Genomic DNA, 13,387 nt, shown 5'->3' with positions numbered 1-13,387 from the left:
ATCTATTCTTGTTCATCAAATTATGTTGATCATTAAATTCCACATATGAGTGAGATCATGTGATATTTATCTTTCTCTGACTGGCTTATTTCACTTAGCATGATGCTCTCCAGTTCCATCCATGCTATTGCAAATGGCAAAAGTTCCTTCTTTTTTATGGCAGCATAGTATTCCATTGCATAGATGTACCACAGTTGTTTTTTTAAAAAATATATTTTATTGATTTTACAGAGAGGAAGGGAGAGAAATAGAGAGTTAGAAACATTGATGAGAGAGAAACATCGATCAGCTGCCTCCTGCAAACCTCCTACTGGGGATGTGCCTGCAACCAAGGTACATGTCCTTGACTGGAATTGAACCAGGGACCCTTCAGTCCACAGGCCGACGCTCTATCCACTGAGCCAAACCAGTTAGGGCTGTACCACAGTTTTTTAATTCACTCATCTGCTGATGGGCACTTAGGCTGTTTCCAAATCTTAGCTATGGTAAATTGTGCTGCTATGAACATAGGGGTGCAGATAAGATTTTTTTTAAAAAGTTATTATTGATTTAGAGAGAGAGGAAGGGAGAGAGAAACATCCATTGGCTGTTTCCATTCCCTGCTAGGGATGAGGTTGGCAACCCGGGCATGTGCTTTGACTGGAATCCAACTGGTGACCTTTCAATGCACAAGATGATGCTCCACCAACTAAGCCATACAGGCCAGGGCTCCTCTCCCTTCTCAGAGCATGGGAGATGTGGGTGTGGGGTAATGAGGGAGCGGCTGTCCAACTGAGGCCAGAAGTGAATTCTGACAAAGAAACTGCCAGGTGGGCTAGTCCTCGGAGGAGAAGCAGGCACCAGGGAGGGTGGGCTCAGAAGTTCTCATAGTGGTGCACGAAGTGGGCCTGGTCCTGCCTGTTGATGAGCTGACAGGCCTTCTCTACATTCTTGGTCATTCCTGGAGGGCCGCAGCTGAATACCCCGATCTTCCGTACCTGTCAAGTGCATGTGGGGAGAGTGGTTTCAGAAAGAAGTTTCCTGCAGGCTTGAGAGGCTCACTTCCAGGAGGAAGCTGCTTCTGAAGCCTGACTGGAATGACCCGGGCATCAACCCCAGACCACAAGGAGGAGACTTGAGCTGGAGATGGGAAGGGGGTGGGGAGTTTAAGCCTTCCTTATCTTGGGGCCAAGTTCAGTGGCGGGGGCAGGGGGGGGGGCGTTCCACTCAAGATAGAGCCATAGGGTGCTTACAGGTCAGGATGTCCTGGTGGGGAAGGCCAGAGTCCCAAGATGGGTGAGGTTGGGACTAACCTTTGGGTGAACCTCCTGCAGGGAGTTGAAGAAGGGCTCAAAAGGGGGGCGACCAAAGTGGGTGATGGAGCGCAGGCCCGTGAACAGACTCCGGTTCAGCACCTTCTGGAAGTGCCGCTCACAGATGTACTGGTAGAAGAATGATTGGAGGAAGAAGGTCAGAGCCAGGCAGAACCAGGGCAGCTCCTAGCCTAGATGGTAACCTACCCATCCTGCCTGGCCGGACCCTAACGTACCAGCATGGTGGTCCTGAGGTCGAACTTCTCAGCCAGCTGGGTGATGTAGATGTGCACGGACACCAGGTCCTGGTGGTCATTCTCCTCTACCTCCCGGATGATGTCAGCCAGCCACTCGAACTGCCGCTGGGTCCGTGTCACCCAGATGAAGTAGATCTGGGGACACATGGCTGGAGCTGAGGACTCAACTCAAGGTTCCTCCATCCCGCATGCCTTCCCCTGAGCAGCTAGGAAGCCCCAGATTACACACAGACACCGACCTTTTGTCAGGACCCACAAGCTTGGCCCAAGGCTTCTAAACAACAGATCCAAGCAGAGGCCCTTCTGGCTACACTTCCTACCCTCCGTCAGAACATTTGGTACATAGAAAACTGGGTATAAATGGCCCTGGCAGACCTAGTGCCTGTGAGCCAGGGGCTTTTTCTAATGCTGTTCTGTTGTGATGTGGGAACACAGTCCATCTATTCAGATTCCTTTGAAGAATGGAAGAGAGACACTCACCTTTTTACAGAGCATTTGGCTGCCCAAGGATGACTTGAAGACCAGGTCTTTGAGGATGGAGGCAAAGGGGGTGACCCCAATGCCTCCTCCCACCAGCACTGACACCTCAAACTTATGCCACTCCTGGTGGCCCTCTCCAAATGGTCCATCAAGGTACAGCTGCCAACAGAAGGGGGATGGAATGAGCCTAGATCTGCCCCAGCTCTGAGGCTAGAAATGGGGCGGGGGCGGGGGGGGGGGCGCAGGAGTCGGGGCGTGAGTATAAGAAGAAAGATGCAGGTACATTCTGGCCTATTCTGAGGCAAACAACCCTCTCCCAGCTTGGCCTTGAGGTATCTGGTGCTTTCAGACTCTGGGAGGAGGAGGACAGAGACACGTCTGCCAATGCCAGAGCCCCAGAGTGGTTCCCAATCATGGGCACCTTTGGGTATCTGTCAGAGCTGTTGGTTGGGGGTGAGTAGATCTCCCTGAGGCGAGTGGTCCAGGGCCCTGCCGCCCGGATGTGCAGGCTGAGCGTGTCCTCATGGGGCGCAGAAGTCAGTGTGAAGGGGTGGTACTCGTTGGTCCCCAGAGCCAGGCAGGCGATCCGCACCCACTGTCCTGACTTGTACTCAAAGCTTGGGGGCCGCTGGAACTGCAGGTGGGTCACCCCTGGGGTCATGGGCAGAGAAGGGCAGGGATTAGAAGGCTTGCTTCTGGAACCTGAGGACTGGCAGGTACCCTGTCCTCTCACATGCCTGAGGCACAGGGAACAGTCACATGGTCTGAGCAAATTGGGCTCCTGGGGCTGGGAGTCAGAGGACCCCCTCCTCTGTTTCCTGGGTAACATGAGAGTTTCTCTGCTCCCCTGTTGCAGCCCCTCTCTTCTCTCAGTTCTCTCTTCCCACATAGGATTCAGGTCCAATACCACTGTCCTGGATACAAGCCTACTGGATCAGGGGACCTCAGGTTCCCCAGGGGCCAACTTAGTACTTACCAAACCTCCATTGTTATAGCCATATCTGCATAACTCCTGAACTATCACTTATGTTTTTCTTTGAATTGACTTACTTTTTCAATTTGATTTACCTTGACAACTAGGTGTAGGTCACTAAAGTTGGTGGAAAACCAATATCATGTCCTCTAAATAGAAGGCACCACGTTTTATCAAAGTTTTTCTGGATGCCCTTTGTGGCCTGACCACAGCTGAACCTCGGGCCTGTTCTCTCTTTGCTGAAGAAGGAGATTTGCAGGTATTGGAGAGTACAAAAGCCAACTAACACTATGTTGCAACTTTGTCCTTAAGTAATCTTGATTGAAATAAAGTAGAAATGAGGTTAATTTTCTTACTATGTGAGTCCTAAAGGTTGGATGGTTCCTTGACACCTAAAATCATCTTCATCACCCTCTACAGTGATGTGAATGCCCACTTTAGCCAGCACTGGCTCTCAACAACAGAGTCTCACAATCGAGCCATTGGCCTATCTCTGAAAGGGGATTGCTCTGCAGAATTGGCCGTGAAAGGGATATATGATTTCCTGCCCTGCACCCAGGCCACACATGTGGGGGTCTCTCTTGTCCTTAAACGCCTTCATCTGCACTTTCAGCTATCTCTTTTCTAGTCACTTCACACTGTCTACAAGTTCTCCGGGGAATGCATTTGCATCAGGAATGCTGCAGGGGTCTCAGAGAGGCTATCTCAAGGTGAGGTAGGAGGCCTGGGAAGCTGTCATCCCACACACCCTGAGTCAACTTCCCGTGCTCCCCACCCAGGGTCAGGCCAGGCCTGGTACCTGAAGGCAGCAGCTCGGCCTTCACCACGTTGATCTCCACCTTCTTCCGGCTCAGGCTCACCAGCTTGTCCGCCCCGTAGATTAGTGCCGGGACCAGGAAGTAGATGTGGAAACGGGGCAGCTGGACCAGGCCAACGCTGCCGTGGATGATGATCTGGAGACACAGCCAGTTAGTATAGCTGAGGCCCAGCCAGGCCCCCTTCCTGCCCTCCCCTTGCCCAGATACATTCTGCTTGGGCCTTGGGCCTGGGGTGGGTAATGAGGATGGAATCAGCTTCAGAGACTGGGATCTCAGATCTGCAGGTCTCCGTTTGAGATCCTGTGTCCATTTCAGCCTGTTCCCCCTCCCATCATGAGTGCTCATTCCTACCCCATGGCCGGGCCCTGCCCAGAAAAGCCCTCACCAGGATGTAGAGCAAGACGTAGAGGTGGTGGGTCAGCCAGAAGCCCCTGAAGCTGCGACGCCGGAAGTGGTGGGAGGCGAAGACGTACATGATGGCCAGGACCAGGAGCAGAAGCACTCCTGTCATACCTGGCGGTACGGGATGCAGGGACAGAGAAGCATCTCAGGACTTCAGCCTGGACTGAGAATGCAGAGCATTCTTCCCCCATTCTGCCCTCCTTCCCTGACCTCCCTCATCCCTCCCCTCCCTAGTTCCCAGGACAGCCTGCCTGAGGGGGCTGCAGCTGGGGCTTTTCCTGGAGGCTAGCAAGAGAATCGCTAATTATTATACACACATATGTGTTCATGGGAACATGAAGACAAAAGCAGAAGTCCTCAGACCGTGCCCCCAGTTCCCTCACACAGCCCCACTCCCTACCTGGGACTGTCTGGAAGAACCACCAGTAGAACTTCTGGGGAAACTGGGACCTGTGGGGCAAAGGCACATGGGACCTCTGGCTGGGGCAGGAGGGGCTCCGCCACTGTCACAACATGATTCTCTTCCTGCCGGCCCTGATGGCTGAGGTTACTGGGCCTCCACCCAGAGGGCCCACCATCCTTCCAAGGAACATGCCACCCAATCTCCCACAGTTCCATCCTCTGCTCTCTCAGCAATTCCTCCTCCAGTGTTGTCCTGAACTCTCTTACTGTGCCTGATCTTTGCTTCCTTCAGTGCTTGGTTCATGTTCTATAAATTCAGTGAGGGCAGGGGTATGTGTTTTGCTCAGCGCCCTATCCCTATGCTCAAACAGTGCCAGGCACATAGTAAAGGTCCAGTAAGTATTTGCTGAGTGATTGCATGTGCCTTGGCATCCCTACTCTCTGGCTCCTGGATGGCCACATCAAATGTGCTCCATACATGTTTGCCCAGTGAATGGCTAATAGGCTGAGATGTGTGTCAGGTGCATGTGGGAGTCTCCAACTTCATCTCCCAAACTCCTTCCCTGGCCAGTCATGGCCAGCTTCCTTCCTGAGGCTGAGGAATTCCCCTCTCAGCTTCCCCAAGGAGGCTGGCATCTCATCCTCACTCAGTGAGGGAGTGGAGTGTCTGGGACCATCTATTTCTTTTCTAGTATACCCTTGGATGTGCCCAGGTGTCCCTAGGGGACCCTCCCAGAACTGACCCATCATTCACAAAGACTCCGGGGAAGATGCAGGCCAGCATGCTGAGGGGACTGACTGAGAAGATGTAGACATTGACCACGTGGCCAGCGCTGTGCAGAACTGAAAGAGACAGACAGTTAGAGTTGCCACCCTGGGCAACTCCAAGGGAACGAGGAGGAACAGGGGGAGAAATGGAAGTAAAAGTAGTTCCAGTCACCTCACTATTTCCCCCACAGCTAGTCCCAGGGGCCTGCAGCAATGAGATCCCCCAGGAGCCACGTACCAGCCAGGACAACAGCAGCCATGGCGATCCAGCGATGGAAGTCCACGGCGGCGTCGAAGGGCACGTAGCGGTTGAGGAAGGTCTCCCGCAGGAAGGTGATGAGGTTGCGGCACATGGTGAGCAGGATATAGGAGAACATGAAGGAGACGCTGGCGGCCGTGCCCCGCGACAGGATGATGCCCACAAAGGTGGTCTGTGAGATGCCCGAGGGTGGCGAGGCGAAGGCATAGTCTGGGGACAGAGTGGGACGCTGAGGAGCGGGAAGAGCAACCAGAGGGCTCCCCTTCGCCCATCCACTGCCCCAAACCAGAGCTCGTACAGTAGGCGCGCTCGGCAAACAGGCCCGCGCAGATGGCTGAGAAGATCGTGATGCACACGATGTGCCGCCGGTAGTTCTCCACGAAACGCTTGTACTGCTGCAGCTTCTGGGCCAGCAGGCCCCTCTGCCTCTTCTCCTGCAGCGCCTTCGTGTACAGCGGCGGAGAGATCACCGCTGCCCTGCAGCTGGGAAGGCAGTTAGCTGTAAGGTCAAGGCACCCTGGCGTCCCCTAAATGACAGCCGGGCCGGTGTGATTCAGTGGTTGCGCATCGACCTCTGAAGCAGGAGGTCACGGTCCCATTCCTTGGTCAGGGTACATGCCTGGGTTGCTAGCCCCCAATGGGAGACGTACGTACAGGAGGCAGCTGATCAATGATTGTCTCTCATCATTGATGTTCCCATCTCTCTCTTCCTCTCCCTTGTTCTCTGAAATCAATAAAAATGTATTTAAATTTTTAAAAATCACCCCATGAAGGAGACCTGGTGACTCCCTGGGGACAGGATGGGCCACAAAATAAGTTTTTGGGGGGCAGACTCCCAACAAAAGCATGGATGGAGTGTTTGTGTGAACTAATATAAATTCAAAGTAAACATCATTACATAAAAGGGTATGGTCTTTTTTTTTTTTTAGTTTTATTCATTTCAAACGGGCCAGATCCAGCCCGCGGGCCGTAGTTTGCCCACGGCTGTTCTAGCCTGAACATTAGGATATTGATCACTTGACTCTATAGCCCTCCAATCAAGTTAGGTACTGATGGAATAAGACTCAGGATGGTCTCTTGTGTGTCAGGTGGTGTGGGCAGAACCCAAAGACCCTGAGATCTCTCCCCATGTCTCCTGGGCCCAGGGGTGTAGGAAACACTCACTTTTTCCCAAACCTCTTCTTCAGCCCAGGTCCTCCAAGCTCTCGGGCTTCTGAGGCAGGGAGCCTCCCTTCCTGGGAGCAGGAGCTGAGAAAAGGAAAGTGGATCTAGTTCTCCCCTTGTCTTTGCAGCCAGAGGAGAACTGTCAGGTCAGAGCTCGGGGATGGGGTGGGGTAGGGTAGGAGTGGATGCTATGACCCATCCTACCCACACAACTTTCCCATAAAGCTGGTCAGAGAGGAGCAGACAGGAGACAAGGCAGAATGAATAAATATGATCTGGTCATGTCTTCTATAGGATGGTTCTGTCCCGGAGTGGCAGGAGAGAGCCAGGCTCCTGAGCAGCATGGGGTGTGGGAGGCAGCTGGAATTTGGGCTAGGATTGGCCACGCACTAAGAGTAACTTTCATAGGTCAATGGCTGACCCCAGGGTCAGATTCAGTCAGCCCTACTTTCTTCATTTCTTTGCAGGGTACCTGGCCAAATGGACTTCCCAACGCCCCATTCCTTCTCACCGTTCTCCAGGAGTTCGAGTAATGAATGAAACTCGACAACAGATGTTTGGTTTAAAGATGTCTCCAACACCTGGAAAGAAAAACAAGAGGCTTCCCCATGAGGTGGGCAGGGTGGGGTGGAAGACTGTCCCTCCAACACCACCCAGCCCTCTGGGAAGGGTGCCATGGCACTTGTCAGTGACTTGCTCATGTCCTCATCTCCTGCTCCAGTTTTGTTCCCCTCACTCCCCACTCTGCACACAGGGCAGCCACTGCTAGACAATGTGGCAATTCTGTGCCATTAGGAAAAGGAACCCTCTCCAGGTAGATGCCTGGGCCTGCAGATCCTTTGTGTAAAGAAAGCAGTGCCTTTTCCTCTGGCCAGATACAATCCAGACCAATGCACATGGCTTGGTGGGCAGAATGTAGGCTGGATTTCAGCTCACTCTTGAATCCTCAGTGGGCATTTTTGTGCAGGGCTGTAGTACACCCTTGATTACACATGCCTGACTCAGTGCTAAGCACCAAGGACTAAGACAGAAATGAGATCTGGGTTCTATACATCAGGAAGTCTCATTTTGAGGACACACCCTTCCTTGACTCTGACCATTCCTTACATACTCACACACCTTCACCTCTGACACAGAGCTGCGTGCGGCGGAGTTCACTGTCATGGTCCCTCAGCATAAAGTGGAAGTCCTCCCATGTCAGCTCCTCCTTGTTCTGGAAGCCTGACTCCCGGAACATGGACTCCACCACCTCCTCCAGCTGGGCTTTGGACAGGCAGTTGTTGGAGATCTCGATGAAGGACCTGGAAGAGGACCAGAGAGAGCAGCCTTTTACCTGGTGAGGTCAGACTCAGGCAAGTGCAGAGTGGGACTGGCCATGGATGATCTAATGTTGTTGCCAGTGACCCTGGAAATAACACCAAGAAGATATTCATCCAGCCTGTACCCCACACTAAGCTGGGTGGGGTGACCACGAGCTCAAAAGGCAGAACAAAACTGAAAATGACCTTGACCAAGGAAAGATAGCAACCTTCAAACAGGGAGACATCTACAGCTGGGATGAATGTCCACTTAGTGTAGGGACATGTCCAGGTATGCCATGGTGCCATGACAGGGTCTCTGCCTCTGACAGGATCTCTCTCGTATTATGTCTCCCACACCATCGCTGGGCTCCCCCTTTCACAGTCCAGTGGGGGCATAGAAAACTGGGGGGGGTGGGGTGGGAGGGGAGAGATAGCTGCAATGGCTGCTGCTTTCTCGTGCCAAAACCTCAAAGCACAGACAGGATTGTTTCCACACCCAATCAGACAGCACCCGTAGTGGCAGCAGCGGTAGCCATACTCTTTTCTTAAGCTGTGCTTTGGGATGAAACTATGAGCCCGGAAGAAAAGGAGCTTTTCCCACACAGTACAGCAAGCACCGCCACCACACTGAGAAACACCATCCCACGGAGACTGAGGCAGGTCCACACGCTGAGTATAGGATGAGAAGTGGAAGCTCATGCCTTGGGGGCGGGGCCCTCTCCTGAATTCCATAGGGTGCACTCTGGCCTGGGCCTGCAATGGCACACCCAGCGGCACAGACTGCAGTCAGCTAACTTCACCCCATCCCTTCTAGAAGCCCAAGTCCAGTTGTGGTATCTGGACTGTGAGAGGGATGAGGCAGTCAAGGGGAATACAGAAGTCAATAGAAAGGCTTAAAGGGGGGGAACATTTAAAAGGTCCTGAGCTATTGTATGCATTCTATTCATTCATTTGTTCATTTATTCCATCTTATTCAGTTAACCATGTATTGAATGCCTGTTATGTGCCAATCACAGCATAGAGGAGGTGCATTCAGCAGGAAACAAAGAAGGCATGAACCCCATCCTCATAGAGCTGAAGGGGACTGTGTTACTGGAGCATTGTCTTCAGGAATAAGAAGTCTCAAAACTGATCTTTATCAAGACACTACAACTTGAAATGGCTTAAGGGGCAGTAAGAGAGAAGGGTCAAAAAATAGAGGAACTGTCTGTGTTCCTCCTCCTGCTAATCAGGGTGATTAATATTGGAAGAGTGACTAAGGTTGTCCATACTCCATCCACCTGTGATTTCACTGTATAGAGCAGCGTTAGGCATGCTGTAGACTTCACAAAGATCCAGAAGCATCCAGAAGGGGTTAGTGGACTTTCGTTAGTGGTCATATTAGTGTTGGTTGTGGTTTTGTTTTTCGTTTTTTTTCTAACTAGGGAGGGAGAGTTTTCTGGCTGATGTGAAAGTGCAGATATTGACCCCCTTGGAGCAAAGTTTGGGAATGCTAAGTGAGAAAGGCTTATACTGGGGACAGAAGGGTCAAACTTTTGAAGCTGGCTGCTCTGAGAGTCTAGGACGCACTGAGGGCCAGCTCTCGGTGGAGGCTGCCTCCTTGCCTACACTCCTCTGACCTGACTTGTTTTCCTGTTGAAAACATCAGGAAGTCTCAGGGCTAGAAGGGCCCAGCCCGTACCGCATCATGGTGAAGAATTCCTCCCTGGAGAGAAAGCCATTTTCATCCAGGTCATACATGGTGAACATCAAACGGGACTTGTCCTCTGGGGAGCCTGGGAAAAGAAAGGGGGATACAGGTCATCTCTCTGCTGAAAGAACCCTGGCTCCTGGAATGGCCCACCATCCGCCTACCTTTCATGAAGACCACCAGGATGTCCAGGAACTCCCGGAAGGACAGGTAGCCATTGCCGTCTTTGTCGGCCAGAGAGAACATGGACTCCACAAACATGTCCTGGGGCTTGAGGCCCAGGGACTCAGCAAACTCAGACCTACTCAGCTCACATGTCAGAGCCTCTCGTACCTTCTGTGGCGAGTCCAGGGGCTGAGCCCTTGCATCAGATTGGTCGATGTCCAGCACCTGTACCCAGGCAGCAGTAGAGGGAAGGAGAGAAGGAAGTGAGGCCTGGCTGAATGCAATTCAGTGACTCTTCACATCTCTCCAAAGTCCAACCAAGAAAGGGAGGCCCTGGTGGCTACTCCTAGTCCTCAGATATACTCCTGACTTGGGCCCCTGTTCTCCTGTAGAGGGAGTGGCTTCAATCTCTAGCATTTTCTCCCTGGACCCAAGATCCAGGAACTTTATACAGTAGGAATGGTGCTGGGCCTGGCTGGGAGCAGCAAGGGCAAAGTTTGGGATTGCTCAGTGAGAAAGCTTATACTGAGGACAGAAGATGTAGTTGACATGGGTGGACAGGCAGGAAAAGGCTAGAGATATGTTCTCTTACCAATTCAGACAAGCTGCCATGTGCTTGATTTGGTCTCTGCACATTATTCAAAGATTTTAAAAGTCATTTATATGTAGCAACCATTTGTTAAATGTCTACAATGTACAGTTAAGTCCTCACTTAATGTCATCCATAGGTCTTGTGACTTTAAGCAAAACGAGGTACAACAAAACCAATTTTACCATAGGCTCATGATATAAGCTTGAGTTAAGTTCCTATGTCATCTCATCAAAGATATCAGAAGATCTGCTGTACCAAGCATTTGGGCTAAACACTACATAGAACAGTGTTCTTCAAATGTTGGAGTGTATTAGGATCCCTTGGCGGGTTTATGGGCCCCAACCCCAGAGTTCCTGATTCACTAGGTCTGGAGCAAGGTGAGGGGGGTGAGGGCTGCTAAAGATTTGCATTTTTAACAAATTCCAAGTTCAGGCTACTGCTGTTTGTCTAGGGGCTACACTTTGAGAACCACTAATGTAGATTGTCTCACTGAATCCATATATATATATATATATTTTATTGCTTTTTTACAGAGAAGAAGGGAGAGGGATAGAGAGTTAGAAACATCAATGAGAGAGATCAATCAGCTGCCTCCTGCACGCCCCCCACTGGGGATGTGCTCGCAACCAAGGTATATGCCCTTGACCGGAATAGAACCTGGGACCCCTCAGTCCGCAGGCCGACGCTCTATCCACTGAGCCAAACCAGTTAGGGCGTCTCACTGAATCCTTACAACAACCCAATGGGATGAATCCTATTTTAATGGGCTGTTTTATAGATGAGGAAACTAAGATACAGAGCAGAGGTCATGTGATTTGCCTAAGGTCACACAGACAGTGAGTGGCAAAGCTAGGATGTCTCCAGCCCACACAGCAGAAACTTAGTTCACCCATATAGAGTCCTATCAGGCCAAGGTTTCCTCCAACCCATGGGTTGGTCCTATCTGCAAAAGGCACAGCCATAGCACCTGAAGAAGGTGTCTGAAGAAAACTTCCAGGATACGGCCCCGCTGCTGCTTGGTCACAGCCTTCCTGAACAGCTCATTCTCGCCCATATAGGTCCTGTGGAGACCCAGAGCCCACTGCACACAGGAGTCGTGCAGATGCTGAATGAAGCTTCTTCGCTCCTCCTCGGCGTTAAACAGCAGCACCTGGGTGGGAGGAAGTCTGAGCCAATGCTCAGAGCTTGAGCTTCTGATTCAGCCTCCCCTCAGAGAACCTTAGGTTGGGGGTAGGTGAGTGGCCCAAGAGGGTCAGAAGGAGGGTAGGGGACCTCTGAAAGGAGTGCCTTTCCCACAATCAGCCTTCACAATGAGCTCTGTAGCTAAGAAGAGGGTGACTCGAGAGACTCGCTGTGAGAGGGGAGGCAGGATGGGCTGTACCAGGTCATACTCCTTGGGGATCTTGAGCAGCAGGGTGCGACATCCACGGTTGCTGGACAGAATGAGGTTGACCTGCTGCAAGGGCCGCAGCTGGATGGTGCGCAGCACAGAGAGACGCATGTCCAGAACCTGAAGACACTTGTCTGGGAGCAGCTGAATGATGACGGGGTAGCTGCTCTCCCTAGGGCCTGGCCACTCCATAGCTGCAGGGGAGATGATTGGGCAGAGCAGTTCAGCAGAGGTCCCCAGGCCTCTGCCCTCAGGCCAGTTCCACTCTACCGGTCAGAACAGGCATCCCAAAATCTGGCTTTCTCCCCACATTGTAACCTGGTTCTTCCCCCTCCCGCTGCCCCCACCTACCCCCTCCTCCTCAGTCCCATCTCACCTAGTATTCCATCTTTGGCTGCCTCCTTCTTCAAACTCTCTTTGCCTTTCTTTTGTAATCTTTTGAGATCTCGGCTCCGGAAATGGGCCACCACCCCAGAGATAAGCAGACTCACTGAAGGGGATCAGAAGGAGCCAGTGGGTAGGGGAGCCCCTCACCTGAAGCTTTACTGAGGCTTGGCTGCTGCCTGCCCCACCCCCCTGCCCCGCCTCCCAAGACTCACTGTGCCTGGCTTCGACTATACCAAGAAACTAGCCCTGCAAGCCAGCAGGTAATGAGGGGCAGGGACAAACCGTGGGAAGGGGGAGGAGGAGAAGAAAGATGGGTGAGGGGGTGAAGGGCCCACCTAGAGGAAGACAGCAGAGAGCCACGATGGTGATACCAAAACCAGGACCACTGCCCTCAAAGTAGTCAGTCACGGTCATGGACACACAGTTTGCCAAATCCTCAATTGTGAGTTGCTTGGGCTGAGGACACGGTGCACCTGAGGGAGAGGGCACAAAAGAATCTCAAAGCCTGAGGGTCCTACTCCTTGGCCAAGCATCCTCCCTCTCTCCTGTAAAAAACCAGGCACCCTCCTCTCTCCCAGGCTCACCTCACTGGAACATGTTCCCCTCCAAAAGTCCCCTCCCATATCTCATCTCAAAGCACTCACCACAGCTTGACCACAGGGTGCAGCCTGCAACCTAGCCCAGTCTCTAGTGAGGGAGATGGCCTAATGCAGGCCTCCTAGACTAACACGGAGGGGGCTGCCTGGTGCCTGGTTCCCTGGACAGCACCAAGTGATCCCTCAAACCTTGGTTCTTTCTCTGGCAGCCATCTCTTGTATTCTCCCAGGCCACCTACCTTCATGCCAGATAAAGACATTGGGCTGCAGGGCACTGGGGTCCACGTTAGTGACAGCCACCAGCACGTCCCGCAGAGTGGTGTTTCTGATTTCTGCAATTTCTTCTCTGGAGAACAGCCTAAGTTGGAGGAAGCCAAGGATTTTGAGGATGGGAAGGGGTTGTAGGCCTCTAGCAATCTCAGCACCAGGTACCCAGGTGAGGAAAGAGACC

General features: G+C 52.2%; 1 protein-coding gene across 3 annotated transcripts in view; it reads right to left on the bottom strand.

Moving 5' to 3' along the window:
- Positions 1 to 225: 225 nt before the first annotated feature.
- DUOX2 (dual oxidase 2) overlaps positions 226 to 13,387 on the bottom strand; it is a 36,900-nt gene continuing 23,738 nt past the window's right edge. For 2 of the 3 annotated variants that reach the window (XM_059702512.1, XM_059702514.1), the window contains 21 exons: positions 13,176 to 13,294; positions 12,676 to 12,813; positions 12,330 to 12,443; positions 11,945 to 12,147; positions 11,531 to 11,713; positions 9,971 to 10,196; positions 9,798 to 9,891; positions 7,935 to 8,116; positions 7,327 to 7,396; positions 6,816 to 6,899; positions 5,950 to 6,128; positions 5,631 to 5,861; positions 5,368 to 5,467; positions 4,623 to 4,672; positions 4,206 to 4,333; positions 3,802 to 3,955; positions 2,451 to 2,680; positions 2,030 to 2,188; positions 1,529 to 1,684; positions 1,293 to 1,421; positions 227 to 977 (listed from right to left, as the gene is read on the bottom strand). In XM_059702512.1, coding sequence (XP_059558495.1) covers positions 855 to 977; positions 1,293 to 1,421; positions 1,529 to 1,684; positions 2,030 to 2,188; positions 2,451 to 2,680; positions 3,802 to 3,955; positions 4,206 to 4,333; positions 4,623 to 4,672; positions 5,368 to 5,467; positions 5,631 to 5,861; positions 5,950 to 6,128; positions 6,816 to 6,899; positions 7,327 to 7,396; positions 7,935 to 8,116; positions 9,798 to 9,891; positions 9,971 to 10,196; positions 11,531 to 11,713; positions 11,945 to 12,147; positions 12,330 to 12,443; positions 12,676 to 12,813; positions 13,176 to 13,294 — 3,052 coding nt within the window. In that variant the 3' untranslated portion in view covers positions 227 to 854. Of the gene's footprint in view, positions 978 to 1,292; positions 1,422 to 1,528; positions 1,685 to 2,029; positions 2,189 to 2,450; positions 2,681 to 3,801; positions 3,956 to 4,205; positions 4,334 to 4,622; positions 4,673 to 5,367; positions 5,468 to 5,630; positions 5,862 to 5,949; positions 6,129 to 6,815; positions 6,900 to 7,326; positions 7,397 to 7,934; positions 8,117 to 9,797; positions 9,892 to 9,970; positions 10,197 to 11,530; positions 11,714 to 11,944; positions 12,148 to 12,329; positions 12,444 to 12,675; positions 12,814 to 13,175; positions 13,295 to 13,387 lie in introns of all 3 variants that reach the window. The other variant, XM_059702517.1, reaches the window with a different exon arrangement.

This window comes from Myotis daubentonii, chromosome 1 (assembly GCF_963259705.1).
Source record: "Myotis daubentonii chromosome 1, mMyoDau2.1, whole genome shotgun sequence".
Taxonomy (NCBI): Eukaryota; Metazoa; Chordata; class Mammalia; order Chiroptera; family Vespertilionidae; genus Myotis; species Myotis daubentonii.
The sequence above is the reverse complement of the archived record's forward strand: the minus strand, read 5'-3'. Positions and strand labels throughout refer to the sequence as shown.